The following is a 23,415-nucleotide window of genomic DNA, read 5'->3' as shown; positions in this document are numbered from 1 at the left end:
TTTTGTCTCTCTTAGAATTAAAAATGTCGAGCAAAGCGAGACCAGCTTGCTAGTAAATAAATACAATTTAAAAAATAGAGGCAGCTCACTGGTAAGTGCTGCTATTTGAGCTATTTTTAGAACAGGCCAGCGGGCTACTCATCTGGTCCTTACGGGCTACCTGGTGCCCGCGGGCACCGCGTTGGTGACCCCTGTTCTAGGGTGAAAGTATAAAAGGCAGCATGTGTGATGGTATGGGGGTGTATTAGTGGCCAAGACATGGGTAACTTACACATCTGTGAAGGCACCATTAATGCTGAAAGGTACATACAGCTTTTGGAGCAACATATGTTGTTATCATGGACGCCCCTGCTTATTTCAGCAAGACAATGCCAAGCCAGGTGTTACAACAGTGTGGTTTCGTAGTAAAAAAGTGTGGGTACTAGACTGGCCTGCCTGTAGTCCAGACATTGAAAATGTGTGAAGGCTAAAATATGACAAGGGAGACTGTTGAACAACTTAAGCTGTACATCAAGCAAGAATGGGAAATAATTCCACTTCAAAAATGTGTCTCCTCAGTTCCCAAACCTTTACTGAGTGTTGTTCAAAGGAAAGGCCATGAACCAGGAACCCTCAGGTTGCTGGCACGGCCACTCTCCCAACCGCGCCACGCCGTCCCACATGAAATATCTTGTCTTTGCAGTCTATTCAATTGAATATAAGTTGAAAAGGGTTTGTTGTATTCTCTTTTTATTTACCATTTACACAACCTGACGACTTCACTGCTTTTGCCTTTTGTAGTTTCTTCAAAATACCCACCTTTTGCTCTGGTTACTGCTTTGCACACTCTTGGCATTCTCTCCATGAGCTTCAAGAGGTAGTCAGTCACCTGCAATGGTTTTCACTTCAAAGGTGTGCTTTTTGGTAGATATCGGCCCGCTACCTAATATCAATATTGGATCGGAACAGGGCTCGTTCAAATTCAACTCCCATCTCTGCCGTTCCCGTGTCCTTGAGCAAGACCATTCAGCCACTTTGCATCTTTGCCGCCCATGAATGTATGAATATGAATGTTTGCTGTTGCTGGGAGAGTCCTCTGGCAGCCAGGAATCTGGTCAGTCTACCCCAGGGCAGCCAGGAACCTGTTCAGTCTACCCCAGGGCAGCCAGGAACCTGGTCAGTCTACCCCAGGGCAGCCAGGAACCTGTTCAGTCTACCCCAGGGTAGCCATGAACCTGGTCAGTCTACCCCAGGGCAGCCATGAACCTGGTCAGTCTACCCCGGGGTTGCCATGAACCTGGTCAGTCTACCCCAGGGCAGCCATGAACCTGGTCAGTCTACCCCAGAGCAGCCAGGAACCTGGTCAGTCTACCCCAGGGCAGCCATGAACCTGGTCAGTCTACCCCAGGGCAGCCAGGAACCTATTCAGTCTACCCCAGGGCAGCCAGGAACCTGGTCAGTCTACCCCAGGGCAGCCATGAACCTGGTCAGTCTACCCCAGAGCAGCCAGGAACCTGGTCAGTCTACCCCAGGGCAGCCATGAACCTGGTCAGTCTACCCCAGGACAGCCATGACTCCACATGTCCTGGAGCCCACCTCCATCAGTGCGTGACTGTGGAGTGATAAATAATGGATTGTTCTAGTAAAATTCTATGTAAATCCAATCAAATGTTATTATTGCAACTTTGCATCCATACATGGATCCACCATCTTCCACCTGAAGAACATACATTGATTTGTTTGGTATATAGTCACTAACACTCAGAGTAGCATGCGTCTAGTGTGTCTGTATTTAACATTTGTATTTTCATTTTAATAGGCTTGTACGGTATACCGGTACTAGTATAGCATGGCAGCACTAATGAATCAAAAACGGTACTGTACTCTGTTTGAAAAGTACTGGTTCCCAGTAAATATTATTTTTATTATTTTTAGCCAGCATGACGGCGCGTCGTCACGTGGTGACATTGCTGGTTTTACTAGCAGAGGAGCATGTTGGGCAGCGCACACACACAGAGTACTTACAAGCAGACACAGTGTGTAGACAGAAAAGGGAGAATGGTGTAAAAAGTAAAGATAAAGGTGAAGTTATAACACTGAAACACCCTGAGGAAGAGCTGCTTTAAGACATGGCTAGCTAGCTAGCGGCTAACATCCATCCAGTGTTTTAGCTACTTCTAAATCACTAATCCTGGGCCTCCATGGCGACACATAAAGTAAGTTTCTTACAACTAACATTATCACTGGAGGACGAGGAATAGCTAAACATGCTTCACTGCACAGGAGGATACAATAGCTCACCAAAGGGCTAATATAGACACTTACATCATGTGTTGTCTTCATTACAACACTTATATAAGACTTTTAAAGTCATTGTGATAGTAGGCTAATATAGGTAATATAGACACTTACGTCATGTGTTGTCTTCATTATAACACTTATATAAGACTTTTAAAGTCATTTTGATAGTAGGCTAATATAGGTAATATAGACACTTACGTCATGTGTTGTCTTCATTATAACACTTATATAAGACTTTTAAAGTCATTTTGATAGTAGGCTAATATAGCTAATATAGACACTTATGTCATGTGTTGCCTTCATTATAACACTTATATAAGACTTATAAAGTCATTTTGATATTAGGCTAATATAGACACTTACATCACGTGTTGTCTTCATTATAACACTTATACAAGACTTTTACAGTCATTTTGATATTCGGCTAATATAGCTAATATAGACACTTACATCATGTGTTGTCTTCATTATAACACTCATATAAGACTTTTAAAGTCATTTTGATAGTGGGCTAATATATCTAATATAGACACTTACATCATGTGTTGCCTTCATTATAACACTTATATAAGACTTTTAAAGTCATTTTGATAGTAGGCTAATATAGCTAATATAGACACTTACATCATGTGTTGTCTTCATTATAACACTTATATAAGACTTTTAAAGTAATTTTGATAGTAGGCTAATATAGCTAATATAGACACTTACGTCATGTGTTGTCTTCATTATCACACTTATATAAGACTTTTAAAGTCATTTTGATAGTATGCTAATATAGCTAATATAGACACTTACGTCATGTGTTGTCTTCATTATAACACTTATATAAGACTTTTCATTTTTTGTGGCTCCAGACTGATTAGTTTTTTGTATTTTTGGTCCAATATGGCTCTTTCAACATTTTGGGTTGCTGACCCCTGGTCTAGTCCATCAGGCCACACAGCCCACTGGACCTTGGTCCTGTTCAATTCCAAACCTCCTGCATCAAATGAGATCCAACATGTCTGCAATTGACCCACAACTCCTTTTTTCCCTCACCAATTCATTTTGCAACATGGTCAGCCATCCACCTCCACTCTGTTTTATCAATCTCCATCCATAATCCCCCGCTGCGGATCCTCCTTGTTTCCACCCGCTGAGGAACTTGTCCAGCCACAATTTTCTCCCTCGCCTCGGCCTTATCTCGCCATCTGGCCTCGTCCTCCATGTTGCTCTGCTTCCTCGCACCACTCGGGATAATGGAACTCACAAGACAGAAGCCTTTTGAGACCAGAGGGCCCCCGTTCTTCAATCACTCTCAGCGGGGGCTCTCAGAGGCATCTTGATTACGCAGAATGGACTCCCAGCATCCGACCTGACAGTTGGGACTGTTGTCCGTCAGTCTGTGAAGTCTCTTTGTGCCCTTTGCTTTGTCTCAAGTTAGGGAACGTCCCTCAATGGTTTTTACACATCCTTTTTTAGAAATAGAATGACGCTAGAGACTCCCTGCAATCTCCGGGAAAATCACCAACATTTCTTCTCCTCACAATACTTGGAAAGTTCCACGTTTATGTGACAGACTCGTGCCGTCGTCGTGCGGGTTCCACGGACCATCAAGGAAGGACATAATTTCAAAGAATGCGTCTCTTCCGGGTTGCTTTTCAGCCTTGCCGTTCGCTGCTCGCTCTTCCGCCCCGGCTTTTCAGCTTCGGGCGTCGTCGTCTCCCTTGTGCTCTCGGTCTCTTTCGCTCTGCATCAGCTTCCTTCTGGCTCCTTCTCGTCTCTCCGCCTCTCTCCCCCTTGCATGGCTGCCGCCCTTTTATACAGTTCAAGAGGATTATTTGATTGTGCCCAGCTGGGCGATCCACGCACCTGATACTGTTTGCGACATCGAACCCGGCGCGCCCCAGTCCACGCCTCCTCGCCACCATCTTGGAGCGGGCTCCGGTGTGCCCTGCCTCGCTGTCGGACTGCCGGCCCCGCCTCTCCACAGTTTAATAGTAGATTCCATGTTGGTACGAACTCCAGTGTTAGGTTAACTGAACAGTTCGGCATATTTTTCCATCCCTAGTACAACACATTTACGGAAAGGGTCGAGTCTTTTCAAGTCATCAGGCTTGAGGCCGAGTCAAGTCCTGATTTGATGATGTCCGAAATTGTCAAGTCGAGTCCAAAGTCATCAAAATGTAGACTTGAGTCCACCACCCTGATGGAGGGAGATTGTTTACAGTGAGCAGTCCTTCACAGATTTGACAGGCTTTTTTGGAAAGTTGCGGAAAAATGGTTGCAATGTTTAGAGGCTATTTTTAAAAAGAAATGTTTGCTCTGATGAATTTGCTATCAAAGTTTTAATTGTTCCTTGAAACCTTAAAGGGGAACTGCACTTTTTCTGGAATTTTGCCTATCGTTCATAATCATTATGAAAGACATGCACTGCAAAAAGTGAAATCTAAGTAAGATGAAATATCTCAAATAAGGGTGATATTTGCTTATTTTCTGTCTGATAAGATAATTCTTCAAAGAGTCCCAACTTCTCGGATTTCATCCTCAGCCATCTATTTTTCAAGCGAGATGCATGATTTAGGATCTAAAATCAACTTACAGGGAGCAGGGAAGCGAGGAAACAGCAGACCACTCCGTGATGTAAACAGAGGGACACAGGGTATCATGAGTTTCCGGAAATTCTGCGGAAACTTTCCACCCCTTTGCAACCCTATTCCTCACGGACGTTAGAGCCCGGGTCCGCTTTCTACTTCATTCATTGGCTGTGAAACGACTGTCATTTCAGCTCAAGGTGTCTCCGTGACGGAGCTCAGGTTGAGGCGCTGATGGCCTCGTCGCACGTTGAAGTGCAAATGCAGACACGGTACGCGGTGGAACGCGCTCTCGCCCGCAAGGACTCAAATAAAATGATTGATTGGTAGAGCGGCGGTGCGTACGGACAGCGAGGGCATTGAGATAACCGTGTGAGTTGCCCTTTAATCAGCACCAAGGAAGAAATGTAGAAGTGAGTGTTTAGAGGTCAGAGTTCTATGACCAGGACTTCAGACCCTCGTCTTCAGACTACAATACAAGTCCACCGACACGTTCATCGTAAACATGATTGCTGTAAGTGTTGACTGCTGTCAAATTCAAACTTACTTTCATCTTCTCTGAGTCTCTCCGGACCCTCCGTGGCATGTTGTCATACGGTATAGCCGCAATTTTATTAATCCGCCATTTTTCATTCAATCACATTGCCATCACAGCTAAAACACTGAGACTGTCAAAAAAATAAAAAAAATAAAAATAAAATCAATGACAGTTTGATAAACATAGCAGACTAAAAATGTGGAGGGAACTGTAATGGTGAAAAAATTCTATTTTGCAAGAACCTGCTTTGGGACCAGAATGTGGCGAGTTCCATATCCCGTGTGGACCAGAAACTGATTTAACAACTTCTAATGTGCCCTTGAGGGGACTTTTAAGGAGAAGAACCCTCAACCACAATTTTTTGAACCATTTAAACACAACAAATCTAGCATCTTTGGCAAACTGCCACCGTCCGTCAGCTGTACCAAAGGCCTTTTCCAACTGGTCACTTTGTTGGACTCTTGGCTATTCACCATCCCACTTCTGACACCATTTGCTCTCAATCTCTGAGGATTGGTAGCCACACCTCATATTTGTAACTAGCGTCCATTGCATTAAAATGCGAGGACCTCGACACCACAGAGCTTGGGTGTATGGAACATATATTTAACCAGGCACACTTTGGATGAAATCACAGCAATTCATCCCATTTCTGACACCATTTGTCACTAAACTCTTGAAGACCGGTTGTCACACCTGAGATTTCTAACCGTAGTCTGTTGCATTGACATCATAAAATGTTAAATGTCTTCTTATTGTCATCAAACAACATTGATTGATTGATTGATTGATTGAGACTTTTATTAGTAGGTTGCACAGTGAAGTACATATTCCGTACAATTGACCACTACATGGTAACACCCGAATACGTTTTTCAACTTGTTTAAGTCGGGGTTCACTTAAATTGATTCATGATACAGATATATACTATCATATATACTATCATCATAATACAGTCATCACACAAGATAATCACATTGAATTATTTACATGATTTACAATCAGGGGTGTGGGGGGGTGGGGGGAGGATATGGACATCAAGTAGTGGACATAGAGAGAGAGAGAGAGAGAGAGAGAGAGAGAGAGAGAGAGAGAGAGAGAGAGAGAGAGAGAGAGAGAGAGAGAGAGAGATCAGAAGGCATAAGAAAAAAGAAAAAGTATCTGCATTTGATTGTTTACATTTGATTATTAGCAATCCGGGGAGGGTGCTAGTTTAGGGTTGTAGCTGCCTGGAGGTGAACTTTTATTGCGGTTTTGAAGGAGGATAGAGATGCCCTTTCTTTTATACCTGTTGGGAGCGCATTCCACATTGATGTGGCATAGAAAGAGAATGAGTTAAGACCTTTGTTAGTTCGGAATCTGGGTTTAACGTGGTTAGTGGAGCTCCCCCTGGTGTTGTGGTTATGGCGATCATTTACGTTAAGGAAGTAGTTTGACATGTACTTCGGTATCAGGGAGGTGTAGCGGATTTTATAGACTAGGCTCAGTGCAAGTTGTTTAACTCTGTCCTCCACCTTGAGCCAGCCCACTTTAGAGAAGTGGGTAGGAGTGAGGTGGGATCTGGGGTGGAGGTCTAGAAGTAACCTGACTAGCTTGTTCTGAGATGTTTGGAGTTTAGATTTGAGGGTTTTGGAGGTGCTAGGGTACCAGGAGGTGCATGCGTAATCGAAAAAGGGTTGAACGAGAGTTCCCGCCAGAATCCTCAAGGTGCTTTTGTTGACCAGAGAGGAAATTTTGTAGAGAAATCTCGTTCGTTGGTTAACCTTTCTGATTACCTTGGTTGCCATTTTATCACAGGAAAGGTTAGCCTCTAGAATGGAACCTAGGTAGGTGACCTCATCTTTCCTGGTGATGACACTGTCACCTACTTTTATGGTGAAGTCATTGACTTTCTTAAGTTTGATGTGGGACCCAAACAGGATGGATTCTGTTTTACCCAAGTGTATGGATAGCTTGTTGTCAGCGAGCAACAGCAGTCATTTTCCATAGAATAGTTTCTATTATAAGTGATTTAGCCCACTTACAATGAAAATAACAAAATAATCGTGTTTTTCATGAGCTTAGTACTGTACTAGTATTGTATGTCTGGGTGGGAGTCCCACTTTGGAAATCATTTGTCCTCATTTTAGAGATTAGCTCCCCTAAAATGTTCACATGCTGCACAATGAGATGTAAGCATTGGGATAAAGTGTACATTCCTTTAACTTTCTGTCTCTTAATTATATCATTACAGTTTTTTTTATAGCACTTCTGTAATCTAGGAACAACATTTCAGGATTAATATCCATAAATCCGCATTCCTGATAGATGACAGTAGAAAACACACACATCTGAAGGGGAAGTGTGGGTGTACAGTACTTGTTTGTGTCACCTTAGTAAGGCTTTTAATTAAGCATTTATAGAAATCACTGCGGTGTAGGGACACTATTTAATTTAAGATTTATATGAATATTCTATGCATTTAACATGTTTATAAACCCTTTACACAGCTTTCACGCGCACTTATACATACTTTATACACGTTTAAAGCACTTCATGTAATCTAAAACTGACATAATTTAATGATACATTGCAGAAAAATAGACTGAAAATAACGCCGTAATACTTACCCATGTTACCCAATAAGGGTAAAAAACACCAAATTAATAAGATAACTTACCTGAAGCTGTGGTGCGCCGAGTTGCTGATGTTCCTCATTCATCATTGACTCCATATCAATTAAAATATGTTAATAATTAACTATTTAGTATGGATAATAGCAAACATAATAATTGAGCACAAAATACATTTATTATCGCTCAAACAATTTAATTTGTATTTTTTTAAGTATTTATTTTATTTACATTCACTGTAATAATGAATTTCTTTTTTAAAAAAAAGGGGTCGGGGGGAATGTTAAAGGACAAAATATTGTATATTTTTTGGAAATCATTACGATAAAGTAACTTTTTGCTTGAGTTAATTTCTTTTTAAAGTATGATACACAGGTGTGTGCTCTTAAAAGATGTACCTTTTGTGCTCTTTGCCGTCTGTCTTTGCACTCTCAAAATGAATAGAACAGCACTTTGGCGGCGCACCCCCGGGGTAAAGTGGTGACATTTCCCAGCAGGCACAAGACATTGAAACAACGTTGATTATACGTACATGTCCTTTAAAACAGACTTTGAAACAGAAGTGTCAGTCAAGTGTCAATCCATGCCCTACATCAGGGGTCACCAACCTTTTTGAAACCAAGAGCTACTTCTTGGGTATTGATTAATGCGAAGGGCTAACAGTTTGATACACACTTAAATAAATTGCCAGAAATAGCCAATTTGCTCAATTTACCTTAAACTCTATGTTATTATGAATAATTAATGATATTTACACTTAATTGAACGGTTTAAAAGAGGAGAAAACACGAGAAAAAAAATTACAATTAAATTTTGAAACATAGTTTATCTTCAATTTCGACTCTTTAAAATTCAAAATTCAACCGAAAAAAAGAAGAGAAAAACTGGCTGATTCGAATGTTTTTGAAAAAATTAAAAAAAGAATTTATGGAACATCATTAGTAATTTTTCCTGATTAAGATTAATTTTAGAATTTTGATAACATGTTTTAAATAGGTTAAAATCCAATCTGCACTTTGTTAGAATATATAACAAATTGGACCAAGCTATATTTCTAACAAAGACAAATCATCATTTCTTCTAGATTTTCCAGAACAAAATTTTTAAAAGAAATTCAAAAGACTTTGAAATAAGATTTAAATTTGATTCTACAGATTTTCTAGATTTATTTCACAAATATGCTTCGTCGAAAAAACAGAAGCTAAAATGAAGAATTACATTAAAATGTATTTATTATTCTTTACAATAAAAAAAATAAATTTACTTGAACATTGATTTAAATTGTCAGGAAAGAAGAGGAATGAAAAAGGTATATGTGTTTAAAAATCCTAAAATAATTTTTAAGGTTGTATTTTTTTCTCTAAAATTGTCTTTCTGAAAGTTATAAGAAGCAAAATAAAAAAAATTATGAAATTATTTAAACAAGTGAAGACCAAGTCTTTAAAATATTTTCTTGGATTTTCAAATTCTATTTGAGTTTTGTCTCTCTTAGAATTAAAATGTCGGGCAAAGCGAGACCAGCTTGCTAGTAAATAAATACAATTTAAAAAATAGAGGCAGCTCACTGGTAAGTGCTGCTATTTGAGCTATTTTTAGAACAGGCCAGCGGGCTACTCATCTGGTCCTTACGGGCTACCTGGTGCCCGCGGGCACCGCGTTGGTGACCCCTGCCCTACATGATGGAAAACTACATGGTCAAAACCATTGAGAACTACAATTCCCAGAATGCCAAGGTAAAATGGCCGCCAAATGACTGATTGAAGGCACCTAAAAAAGGAATGGAGGTTCAGTCAGATTCATTCACCAAACAAGCTGCGTGCAAGGAAGAACAGCAAGATCTACTCTACAAGTTTCTCCAAACACACCAATGGTGGGTGAATACGCTTCTTCATTTGATGACCATCAAAATGCTTACTTTGATATGCTTAACTTGTACCTGCAAGCTTCTTAACTTGCTTACTCAACTATCTTCATTTGTTTGTTTGAACTGCTGCCTTCAAGTTGAACCACTGCATTACTGCATTGACCTTTGACCATTGATTGCATGCTGGCTTTGACCAGTTAAAAGCAAGTTGTTTTAAAGTTTAAAGCACACGTAAAAGTTTGAAGCTTAAGTTAAAATGTTAAATGGTTTCATCAATCAATCAATCAATCAATCAATGTTCATTTATATAGCCCTAAATCACAAGTGTCTCAAAGGGCTGAACAAGCCACAACGACAACCTCGGTACAGAGCCCACATACAGGCAAGGAAAAACTCACCCCAGTGGGACGTCGATGTGAATGACTATGAGAAACCTTGGAGAGGACCGCATATGTGGGTAACCCCCATCGCCCCCCTCTAGGGGAGACCGAAAGCTATGGATGTCGAGTGGGTCTGACATAATATTGTGAAAGTCCAGTCCACAGTGGATCCAATACATCAGCGAGAGTCCAGTCCATAGTGGGGCCAGCAGGAAACCGTCCCGAGCGGAGACGGGTCAGCAGCTCAGAGATGTCCCCAACCGATGCACAGGCTAGCGGTCCACCTGGGGTCCCGACTCTGGACAGCAAAAAAAAAACAGCATTCCCTTTCATGTGATATTGCTTAATTAACATTAATGATGTGCACTTTAACAACTAGGCTTACAACCATACCTAATATATAAAGGGGTGGAAAAGTGACTATTACCTGCAGGGCAAACATTAGCTAACCAGAAGGCAATAACAATGTAAACAAAAAACACCTGCTTAAAAGATCTAATACAAATGTCCCTGAGGAATGTAAGGTGGGAGTACTGTAATTACCTAACGTTACATTATTATTTTCCATAACAATTTAGCCCCCTCCACAATATTAACCCGACGTTAAAACAGAACTGGCTATTTATTGATTAGCAATTGCCGAATCATGTAACATTAGCTTAATGCTAAAAAGCCAGGTTACTATCACATTCTGTAACAGACAAATAATTTCATGTAGGCTAACGTTACCTACCTGCTACCTCTGTCTTTTTCTCGTTTCTCCTCATCTTTTCTCTTTTTTCTTCCCTGGGCACCTGACAGTTTTGGCCGTTTTGACATCTTGTGTTGATTTTTTGATGTGGTAAGAGTCATGATACGGGAAGGGAGGGGGCGCACCTAACGGGGGAATGGGGGGGGGGGGGGGGGGGGGGGGGGCGTAATGTTGTAACACATAATATTTCTATTAAATAGGCTTTACTTTGCATTTTAATTAACGTGGGATTATTTTTTGTATTTAGAAATAATAGTACCAACTTTTTTTTTCTTTTTTTCTCCAACATTTGTGGCACTGGCGTGGCGCCCCCTGATGGACGGTTGCCCTTAGCATTTGCCTATACGGCCTATGCCACGGGCCGGCCCTGTGTAGAATATTGGTTGAGAAATGACCAAAGGTCAAAACGTTGATTTGATTAAACGTTGTCAAAAAGCATGTTTCAACATTGCGTTTGAGTTGCTCCACGTGAGGACCTCATTCAACAAGTTACCAATGTTGTTTCAATGTCTTTACCATTTTATTCTTATCAGTGACGAAGCAGGAAGGGGCTAGGAATACATGTTGTTCATTAACGACATCTTGGGGGCGGCGTGGCGTAGTGGGTAGAGCAACCGTGCAAGAAACCTGAGGGTTGCAGGTTCGCTCCCCGCCTCTTACCATCTAAAAAATCGCTGCCGTTGTGTCCTTGGGCAGGACACTTCACCCTTTTCCCCCGGTGCCGCTCACACCGGTGAAATGAATGATGAATGATAGGTGGCGGTCGGAGGGGCCGTAGGCGCAAAATGCAGCCACGCTTCCGTCAGTCTACCCCAGGGCAGCTGTGGCTATGAAAGTAGCTTACCACCACCAGGTGTGAATGAATGATGGGTGCAGAAAAACATGTATAGCGACTTTGGGTACTTAGAAAAGCGCTATATAAATCCCAGGAATTATTATTATTTTGCCAGCACCCCTGAGGCCATGGTTGAATGTACGTTTTCTCTAGCCAGCAAGAATTGGTTATTTTCTGCTACCACAAAAAAAAGGAGCTTGACCAAGACTTGGTCAGCGAAAGAATGAGTCACTTTTGTACGCCATCATGAGTGTTTGATTGTCAGTGAGTCTGTCACACCCGTCACCGCTGCCCTTTGTGTGACTCATACAGACATGAAAACATCCTTCTCTTGTAGCCTGTGTACTACCACTCAATTATACAAGCATTAGCAACACCATATTGTGCAGGAAATTAGTTTTTAAAACCACGAGGGACCGCCCGAGCACGACTGCTGGTCGTCAAAGAGGTGTGTGACCTCCCTACTGGGACTTGACTCAAAATTGGCATGCATTTCCTGCAGGAAGTTCATCTCTGAACAGTATGGACTTTATACGTCATAGTGTGTATTGTGTGAGCACAGACAGTCTTTGTACCAAGAGTTTGACGTTTCATTGGTTGCTAAAATGAAGAAATGTCCCCCCCCCTACCCCCCCGTCCCCAAGACTCCCAGTAATTGTCTTCGTACATTTTTCTCAGGCGAAATGCAAATGTATGCTCCTTGTCAGGTCTTTGTACTTTTATCCAGGAGCTTTGTTGACAGAGCGCTCCCAAACAGTGACAACTTTATTAATAACACGCCTCAGATTTTATATTTGTACACAAGCAATGTGTGCAAGGTGCACAGCGAGTGTCAATCAAAACACGACAGTGTTTCCTCTCTAGGCTTTGGACTTAGGGCAGGGGTGTCAAAGGTACGGCCCGATCAGGCCCGCCAACAGTTTCCTCCGGCCCACCAGATGACTTTGCCAAGTATGAAAATGTCAGGTTCGAACACTGATGACATCTATTAAACAGACAAGAAGCAAGGAATCAGGCAGAGACAGAGTTCAATTTGGCTCAATGAGGAGAGACTTTTGGGGCTGCACACTCAGTTATAATCTCCCACCACGCTCTAAAGTACAGTCCCACGTGCTCCTCTATTTATTTGGGAGGTCCCTGGTTACATCACTGAGGCTGCTGCTGAAGGAAGGGGGGTCATTTCAGCAGCCCCAGTTAGACACAATATATGATTATTCAGAAATGCAAATGTGCTGACACTCGTGATATTGCCCTGTCTCTGCTTTGTCTGCGTCACGGTACTTGATGTTCTGGACACAAACACTGATAAGAGACGAGTCCAATCCAAGAAGGTTGTCCCTTTTGCACAGATAGAAAAGTACAACTTCAGCACAATTGATAACTATAGCAACGGCCTTTAAGCATAAGAGTTGTGTGATAACTTACAAATAATTAGTCTAACAAAAAAGTTTTTTTTTTTTTAATGAAATAAATTGCTGTTTCTAAATGTGTCCACTGGATGTCGCCAGAGCAACACTGTGACGCCTACCACACGCATGACTTCAGAGGGGGCGGAGCTATGTTATCCATCCATCCATCTTCAACCACTTATCCGGAATCGGGTCGCAGGGACAACAGCTCTAGCAGAGACCCCCAGGCTTCCCTCTCCAGAGCAACATTAGCAACTTCCTCCTGGGGAATCCCCAAGCGTTCCCAGGCCAGAGAGGAGATGTAATCCCCCCCATCTGGTCCTTGGCCTGCCACAAGGGGTCTCCTCCCAGAGGGACGTGCAACGAGGACCTCCCGAGGGAGACGCTGGTGAGGCATCCGCACGAGACGCCCGAACCACCTAAGCTGGCTCCTTTCCAAGCGAAGGAGCAGCGGCTCTACTGCGAGTCTCTCTTGGGGGACTGAACTTCTCACCCTATCTCTAAGGGAGATGCCAGCCACCCTTCTGAGGAAACTCTTGTATCCGCCATCTTATTCTTTCGGTCATGACCCACACTTCATGACCATAGGTGAGAGTAGTAATGTAGATAACTCGGTAGACTGAGAGCTTAGCCTTCTAGCTCAGCTCACTCTTTTGGGAGCTATGTCAGGATAGAGGAAATCATGATCATAATTAAAGATAAAAGTAATTTTTTATTTACTTTCCCCAAATATGTAAAAGTAGTCATTCTCTTCATGTCCTTCCAGTGCTGTTGTTTTTAGCTTACACTTTGTATCCAATCAGAATTCAGCTAGCTTATGTTGCCATGCTGTACCAAATCTGCCTTCGGAATCAATAATGTGTGTGCACTGTAAGTGAACGGGCACATACAGTTGATAGATAATTGCCATAGCCAATCAGATCACAAGTTGTTGTCAGTAAGACCTTCTACCTGGCCTCACCTTGAACGTGACATTTACGCCTCCTGTGATTGGATACTCACTTGGGACTCCCAAGTGAGTATCCAATCACAAGTTGCGAAAGCAGGAAGTGGTTCCGGAGCCATAGAAAGCCACAGAAAACTCACCGGTACTCACAAAGAAGGAGAACAAAACGTTGATTAGGTGGCAGATATATATTTGCAAGGCCATTTTCAAGAAGGATACTTAAGAGAAACTACATATTGTAAGACAAGGTTGGCTCTTCTATTTCTGGGGCTGAGGTTGCTGAGGTAGTTAAAAAGCTCATCGGGGGCAAGGCCCCGGGGGTGGATGAGATACGCCCAGAGTTCCTTAAGGCTCCGGATGCTGTGGGGCTGTCTTGGTTGACAAGACTCTGCAACATCGTGTGGACATCGGGGGCGGTACCTCTGGATTGGCAGACCGGGGTGGTGGTTCCTCTCTTTAAGAAGGGGAACCAGAGGGTGTGTTCCAACTATCATGGGATCACACTCCTCAGCCTACCCGGTAAGGTCTATTCAGGTGTACTGGAGAGGAGGCTACGCCGGAGAGACAAACCTCGGATTCAGGAGGAACAGTGTGGTTGTCATCCTGGTCGTGGAACTGTGGACCAGCTCTATACTCTCGGCAGGGTCCTTGAGGGTGCATGGGAGTTTGCCCAACCAGTCTACATGTGCTTTGTGGACTTGGAGAAGGCATTCGACCGTGTACCTCGGGAAGTCCTGTGGGGAGTGCTCAGAGAGTATGGGGTATCGGACTGTCTGATTGTGGCGGTCTGCTCCCTGTATGATCAGTGTCAGAGCTTGGTCCGCCTTGCCGGCAGTAAGTCGGACCCATTTCCAGTGAGGGGTTGGACTCCGCCAAGGCTTCCCTTTGTCACCCATTCTGTTCATAACTTTTATGGACAGAATTTCTAGGCGCAGTCAGGACGTTGGGGGGATCCGGTTTGGTGGCTGCAGGATTAGGTCTCTGCTTTTTGGATCTTCAGTTCTCACTGGATCAGTTTGCAGCTGAGTGTGAAGTGACTGGGATGAGAATCAGCACCTCCAAGTCCGAGTCCATGGTTCTCACCCGGGTAAAGGTGGAGTGCCAACTCCATGTTAGGGATGAGATCTTGCCCAATGTGGAGGAGTTCAAGTACCTCTGAGTCTTGTTCACGAGTGAGGGAAGAGTGGATGGCGAGATGGACAGGCGGATCGGTGCGGCATCTTCAGTAATGCGGACGCTGTATCGATCCGTTGTGGTGAAGAAGGAGCTGAGCCGGAAGGCAAAGCTCTCAATTTACCGGTCGATCTACATTCCCATCCTCACCTATGGTCATGAGCTTTGGGTTATGACCGAAAGGACAAGATCACGGGTACAAGCGGCCGAAATGAGTTTCCTCTGCCGGGTGGTGGGGCTCTCCCTTAGAGATAGGGTGAGAAGCTCTGTCATCTGGGAGGAGCTCAAAGTAAACCTGCTGCTCCTCCACATAGAGAGGAGCCAGATGAGGTGGTTCGGGCATCTGGTCAGGATGCCACCCGAACGCCTTCCTAGGGAGGTGTTTAGGGCACGTCTGACCGGTAGGAGGCCACCGGGAAGACCCAGAACACGTTGGGAAGACTATCTCTACCGGCTGGCCTGGGAACGCCTCGGGATCCCCCCAGGAAGAGCTGGACGAAGTGGCTGGGGAGAGGGAAGTCTGGGCTTCTCTACTTAGGCTGCTGCCCCCGCGAACCGACCTCGGATAAGTGAAAAAAAATGGATGGATGGCTACTAGGGACGCTGATGGTGCACACTTGCCTATGATTGGTGATCAAGACACTCACCTGTCGCTGATCACTAATCAGAGGGCTTCATATTCAAGCGTCACACTGGATCATTGTGCATGTCACATGTTGATGCTGCTTGCGCTGATCACTAATCAGAGGGTCACGTGTGTTGATGCTGCTCGCTCTGCTCACGTCTTGCCTTGGTGAGGACCTGAGGTTTTAGCTTCATGTGCTTCATCCATCCACCCATTTTCTACCGCTTCCAAAATGCTGGCGACGTGTGTCTGACGTTTTAAAGGTGAGCTTTGTTGACGTCCGTGTTGAGGTGGCGCCACTCATGCTAGGTTTGCCGCTATGTCGGTTGAACGAGCCAGTTTGCATTTTCGATACGGGGTTAGGCGTTCTTATTTTGATCCAAACAACCTCATCAATTTTATATCGGTGGCTTGCATATTTGAATGACATGAAATAAAAACAAAAGCCTTTGGGGCCCCGGCTCACGTACCCCACCACTTTAAACCTCTGCTTAAGAGGCTCACCAGGTATTTCTACGAGCGCCGATTTCCCCCCCAAAGTACTTTAAAATAACCTTCCTGTGCTTATCCGGCACATCGCCTGCCGTCTCTGCATCCTGGGGTCACGCCGATCCTTCTGAGCTTTGTGTTGGAGCCACCTGCTATCGGGATCATATCAAACTGCCACCAGAATGTATTCATCTTCTTCCGCCTGCACACACCTGAGTCCACCTGCCCCATCCGACCTCCTTTCCCCGCCCCCTCAATCCTGACGCGTGTCTCCCCCCCGTGGCGTGTTGTCTCTGAGTACTGCGGCGCCAACAGTCCTGGCTATAAATCACGGCATTAACCCCCCTCACACCCCCCCTCCCCTCCCCACCACACGCATCGCGCACGCCCCTGATTGGCCGACGACATCCTCCTTGCCCGGCCCCTGTAATTGAAAGCCCCGCCCCCTCCACGCTGCATCCCCACGCTGATTGGCGGAGGCTCCTTGGCGGAGTTGCCACTCACCGCCGGGCTCCTTGTGCGCGCTCGGCGTGCTGTGCTGCGGGTTGAGAGGCGACGTGGTGCGCTGCATACCAACACACACGCACACACACACACACACACACGCACACACACACACTCCCACGGAGGAAGCAGCACCCACTAAAACACGTCCATGTCAAGTTTTGACGCTTTTCTCTTTTTTTTTCTCCTCCCCAAGAACCTTCACCTCAACCGGAGTGAGCACCAAACTGGGACCGCGGACTTGTTGTTTTTATCTTTGCTGACGTTTTGCCAGCGACACAAACAACGCGTGGACTCCCCCCGCGTGGGAACAGGCGACAGGTGGACCGGGCTGACGTTCGGCTGCGTTCACGTGTAAGAAGAAGATCCATTTGGGAATAATTACAAGAAGAAGAACTCCGTCATCCTCACCATGGGCTGCCCCCTTTTGTGGAACACCTTGGCCGGCTTGGTCCTGGTCCTGGCGGGCAAAGGTAAGTTGGCGTGGACGACACGCGTGCACTTTGTATTCGGCGTGGAGGTGAATACTAATAATAGCGCTCTTGTACCTTTTTTTTTTTTTTGCACCTGTGCGTCTGCTCCGCGCATACTGGGCGACGCTGCGCGCGCACATCCATCAAGCAAAGAGTGCAACGGGTGCTGCATGTTAAGATGCTCACTCGGAGCAAAAATAACAGACTGGAGGGTCCTCGGGTGGGCTTTGTACGTGACACGAATGACCGGCCATCCGGCGCGCACTGCGTGGCGGGCAGGGTGTGTGTGTGTGTGTGTGTGTGTGTGTGTGTGTGTGTGTGTGTGTGTGTGTGTGTGTGTGTGTGTGTGTGTGTGTGTGTGTGTGTGTGTGTGTGTGTGTGTGTGTGTGTGTGTGTGTGTGTGTGTGTGTGTCAAGTGTAGTTGCGTGCAGGATGCAGAGTTGTCTCCCTAAAGAAAACCCAAAAAGCCACACGTAAACAAGAAGAAGAAGAAGAAGAAGGTCGCCAGGGACAAAGGGTGACGCATGGTGACGGGGAGGCAGCAGCGGGGGTCAAAGGTGCAGCATCATGGGTCGGGGTTGCTCTACCTGCAGAGGACGTTTGAGTTAAATTGCATCCACACCATTGCAGCATTTTCACGTCATGCCCAAAGTCAGGGATGCCCAAAGTGGGGCCTGCGGGCCCGATTTGGCCCGTCGTGTCAGTGTCCAATTATTATTATTGTGCGAATGTTCCAATTATTATTATTATTATTATTATTATTATTATTATTATTATTATTATTGTGTGAATGTTCCAATTATTATTATTATAGTGTGAATGCTCCAATTGTTATTATTATTGTGTGAATGCTCCAATTATTATTATTATTATTGTGTGAATGCTCCATTTATTACTATTATTATTGTGTGAATGCTCCAACTATTATTATTATTGTGTGAATGCTTCAATTACTATTATAATTGTGTGAATGCTCCAACTATTATTATTATTGTGCGAATGCTCCAATTACTATTATTATTGTGTGAATGTTCCAATTATTTTTATTGTGCGAATGCTCCAATTACTATTATTATTGTGTGAATACTCAAATTATTATTTTTATTGTGTGAATGCTCCAATTATTATTATTATCGTGTGAATGCTTCAATTACTATTATTATTGTGTGAATGCTCCAATTATTATTATTATTATTATTATTATTATTATTGTGTGAATGCTCCAATTATTATTATTATTATTATTATTATTATTATTATTATTATTATTATTATTGTGTGAATGCTCCTTTTATTATTATTACTGTGTGAATGCTCCATTTATCATTATTATTGTGCGAATGCTCCATTTATTATTGTGTGAATGCTCCAATTATTTTTATTGTGTGAATGCTCCAATTACTATTTGTATTGTGTGAATGCTCCAATTATTATTTTTATTGCGTGAATGCTCCAATTGTTATTATTATTGTGTGAATGCTCAAATTGTTATTATTATTGTGTGAATGCTCCATTAATTATTATTATTGTGTGAATGCTCCAACTATTATTATTATTGTGCGAATGCTCCAATCACTATTATTATTGTGTGAATGCTCCAATTATTTTTATTGTGCGAATGCTCCAATTATTATTATTGTGTGAATGCTCCAATTATTATTTTTATTGTGCGAATGCTCCAATTACTATTATTATTGTGTGAAGGCTCAAATTATTATTTTTATTGTGTGACTGCTCCAATTATTATTATTGTGTGAATGCTTCAATTACTATTATTATTGTGTGAATTCTCCAATTATTATTATTATTGTGTGAATGCTCCTTTTATTATTATTATTGTGTGAATGCTCCATTTATTATTATTATTGTGTGGATGCTCCAATTGTTTTTATTGTGTGAATGCTCCAATTACTATTTTTATCGTGTGAATGCTCCAATTATTATTATTATTGTGTGAATGCTCCAATTGCTATTATTATTGTGTGAATGCTCCAATTACTATTATTATTGTGTGAATGCTCCAATTATTATTATTATTATTATTATTGTGTGAATGCTCAGTTATTATTATTATTGTGCGAATGCTCCAATTACTATTATTATTGTGTGAATGCTCCAATTATTATTATTGTGTGAATGCTCCAATTACTATTTTTATTGTGTGAATGCTCCAATTATTATTTTTATTGTGTGAATGCGCCAATTATTATTATTATTGTGTGAATGCTCCAATTACTATTATTATTGTGTGAATGCTCCAATTATTATTTGTATTGTCTGCCGCGCCAAAGGGTGGCTACTAAATATTTATAACATAATAAATAATTGTGGTAGATTTTTTACTAACAGTAATGTACTGTAAAAAATTACCATGGATTTTTATATAAAAAAATGGCAGCTCAGTTGCCAAAATGCTACCATAAAAATAACTGTGGTACCGTTTTCCAATTAGCCATGCACTGTAAAAAAAATGGAGATAGATTTTCCGGTAAAAAACTGGCAGCTCAGTCACCAGAATGTTGACGTAAAAACGACCTCTGTAAACTTTATGGTAGAATTCCGTTGACTGAGCTGACTTTTTTTTTCCCGCAGGCTAACTAGTTGCGTACGATTTAAGTTCTGACTTTTTGACGCTCTTTGGAGAAGGACAAACTCGGTCATCCTATAATAAAAACCTAAACACTTCGACATTTAGCATCCCCCGTACGTCTTATCTGTCTGGGTGAAGTTCGAAAACAACGGGATGAAATATCTAGGAGGAGCTACGTACAGAACGACGACTGGAAATGGCAAAAAAGTGCAGAAAATGACCCTTTTTGAATGTTTAGAGGTGAAAAATGTGCATAAAAGATGTATGCTAACTGAATAAGGAACACAGCTGTGTGACAATCTCCACTACCTTACATTTAAATATGGCAGTCGGAGGCAAAAATGCGCCAAACGTGGATACATGTAGAGAGTGTTTTGCATTTTTCCCATCATACATTGTTTGAGTTTGAGTTTGAGTTTGAGTTTATTTCGAACATGCAAGCATACAACATGATACATCACAATTTCCAGTTTCTCTTTTCAACATGTTCGAAAAGGAGTAGGAAGAAGCAGAGCTTATTTAATCCTACCCCTTTTCTTTACATAACAGTTGCTGAAACTTTTTTTATTCACTTCCTGTTCTCAATTTTTTCACAATAAACTCCATATGTAATCACAATAAAAATAAATAAATAAATAATAGTAAGAATTTAATAATAATAATTGGTGAAGAAAGTCATATTTCATATGATGAGATAAGTAAGATTACTTTAAGAATGAATGAATGGATGGATGAAATAAATTGAAAATGTTTGTCATGGTTCTTCTTCTTTGTACTTTGTAAACACTTTAAGTTTGAAGAGTTTCTTGAAGTGGATCATATTAGTACATTGTTTGATTGCTTTGCTTAATCCATTCCATAATTTAATTCCACATATTGATATACTGAAGGTCTTAAGTGTTGTACGTGCGTACAAATGTTTTAAATTACATTTTTCTCTAAGATTATATTTCTCCTCTTTTGTTGAGAAGAATTGTTGTATATTCTTGGGTAGCAGGTTATAGTTTGCTTTGTGCATCATTTTAGCTGTTTGCAAATTCACTATGTCGTGGAATTTCAGTATCTTTGATTCAATAAATAAAGGATTTGTATGTTCTCTATATCCAACATTATGTATTATTCTAACTGATCTTTTTTGTAACACCGTTAATGAATGAAGTGTACTTTTGTAATTATTTCCCCATATTTCTACACAGTAGCTCAGATATGGTAACACTAGTGAGCAGTATAGACTATGAAGTGATTTTTTGTCTAGAACATGTTTTGCTTTATTCATTATTGACGTGTTTCTTGCAACTTTATGTTGTATATTTTTTACGTGAGATTTCCAGTTCAATTTATCATCAATCATTATACCTAGAAATTTGGTTTCATTTACTCTTTCAATTTCTATTCCGTCTATTTGTATTTGTGTTTGACTTTCTCTTCTACTATTACCAAATAGCATTATTTTAGTTTTACTAAGATTCAACGATAGTCTGTTTTTGTCAAACCATCTTTTTAATTTGTTAATTTCTTCTGCTATTATTTGTATTATCTCCTGTGTGTTCTCTCCTGAACAAAACGCTGTTGTATCATCCGCAAATAATACTAACTTTAAATCTTTTGTAACTTTACAAATGTCATTTATATAGAGATTGAATAATTTAGGTCCTAGTATTGATCCCTGAGGTACACCACAGGATATATTTAGCGTTGTAGACGTGTGTTCGCCTAGCTTCACGTATTGTTTCCTGTTCGTTAGATAACTTCTTATCCAGTTTAAGACTAACCCTCTGATGCCATATCGTTCTAGTTTTTTGATTAAAATATTGTGATTAATTGTGTCAAATGCTTTAGTTAGATCCATAAAAAACTGCTGCTGCACATTTTTTACTGTCTATTGCATTGGTAATTTCTTCTGTAATTTCAATTAAAGCCATTGAAGTTGAAACATTAGCTCTGTATCCATATTGGTTCTCTTCGAGTATTCTATTTTTATTTATGAAACTCTCTAATCTGTTATTAAACAGTTTTTCAATGATTTTAGAAAATTGTGGAAGTAAAGAAACAGGTCTATAATTTGTAAATTGATGTTTATCTCCAGTCTTATAAATTGGTGCAACTTTAGCTATTTTCATTTTGTTTGGAAATGTACCTGTTTGAAATGATATGTTACTAATATACATTAATGGTCCTGAGATCTCTTCTATAACCTTTTTTATCATATCCATATCAATTCCATTACAATCAGTTGAAGTCTTAGATTTACATTTTTTCACGATTGTAACTATTTTCCTCCTGTGTCACATTACTGAGGAACATGGAGTTGGGATTTCGCTCTATGGTATCATTATAGTCCTCAATTGGAACTGGGTCTGGAATCCTTTCTTCCAATTTTGGTCCAATATTTACAAAATAATTATTGAAGCTTTCAACTACTTCCTTTATGTTGTCATTGTTTTTATTTCCGTCTAAAAAGTAATGGATTCAAAGTGGTGTAATTATGAATTACTTGTGATGCTAGGACATGTTTTATAATATCACAACGTTTTGTGAGCAAATATGTTGACTTTTTGTTTGGTTGCATTTTTTGGTGTTTGCCATGACTAGGGAAGGTTGTTTGGATCGGGTCATATAAGTGAATGCTGTGCTTTCTTCACTTCCAAATCATGGTCATTGGCCTGACTTAATACGCGGTGACTTTAAGATGGTGGCAAATTTGCGGCAATTAGACTGTCTGATGTTTGAAGTTAAATTGGAAACAGATTCCTTATCAATACCGTGACCTCTCGCAGAACAAACCGGAGACGCTGGCGGGCTGCACTTGACCCGTGAAGACCATAGTTTGGACATCCCATAAGCCGACTTTACTGTATTTTGTCATTTATCATACATGTTTTACACTACAGTCTTTTAAACGATAACATTATCACCTACTCGTTAGGGGTGTAACGGTACGTGTATTTGTATTGAACCGTTTCGGTACGGGGTTTTCAGTTCGGTTCGGAGGTGTACCGAACGAGTTTCCACACGGACATATTAAGTAGCCGCCTTAGCTAAAGTCTTGGTCGGGGGTGGGGGGTGGGGGGGGGGGGGGGCGTGGTTGGGGGCGTGGTTATTTACAGCTAGAATTCACCAACTTGAGTATTTCATATATATATATATATATATATATATATATATATATATATATATATATATATATATATATATATATATATATATATATATATATATATATATATATATATATAATGTATTTTATTTACATAGAAAAAAACAAAAAAAAACTTGAATTTCAGTGTTTCCGGTGGCTATCCATTAGATGGCAGTATTTTCCTGTTTAACTTCTCCGTTCATTGGGCAGGCAAGCTGTTTATATTGTGGG

The 23,415-nt window shown here is 41.5% G+C and overlaps 1 protein-coding gene across 6 annotated transcripts in view; it reads left to right on the top strand.

Annotated features, from left to right (window-relative positions):
- The first annotated feature begins 9,807 nt into the window (after positions 1-9,807).
- Positions 9,808-23,415, top strand: part of iglon5 (IgLON family member 5) — a 354,636-nt gene continuing 341,028 nt past the window's right edge. For 5 of the 6 annotated variants that reach the window (XM_062062355.1, XM_062062350.1, XM_062062351.1 and 2 more), the window contains exon 1: positions 17,036-17,455. In XM_062062355.1, the coding sequence (XP_061918339.1) occupies positions 17,395-17,455 (61 nt within the window). In that variant the 5' untranslated portion in view covers positions 17,036-17,394. Of the gene's footprint in view, positions 9,877-17,035; positions 17,456-23,415 lie in introns of those variants that run through there. The other variant, XM_062062352.1, reaches the window with a different exon arrangement.

This window comes from Entelurus aequoreus, linkage group LG11, assembly GCF_033978785.1.
Source record: "Entelurus aequoreus isolate RoL-2023_Sb linkage group LG11, RoL_Eaeq_v1.1, whole genome shotgun sequence".
Classification (NCBI taxonomy): Eukaryota; Metazoa; Chordata; class Actinopteri; order Syngnathiformes; family Syngnathidae; genus Entelurus; species Entelurus aequoreus.
This window is presented reverse-complemented; position numbering and strand designations above follow the sequence as displayed.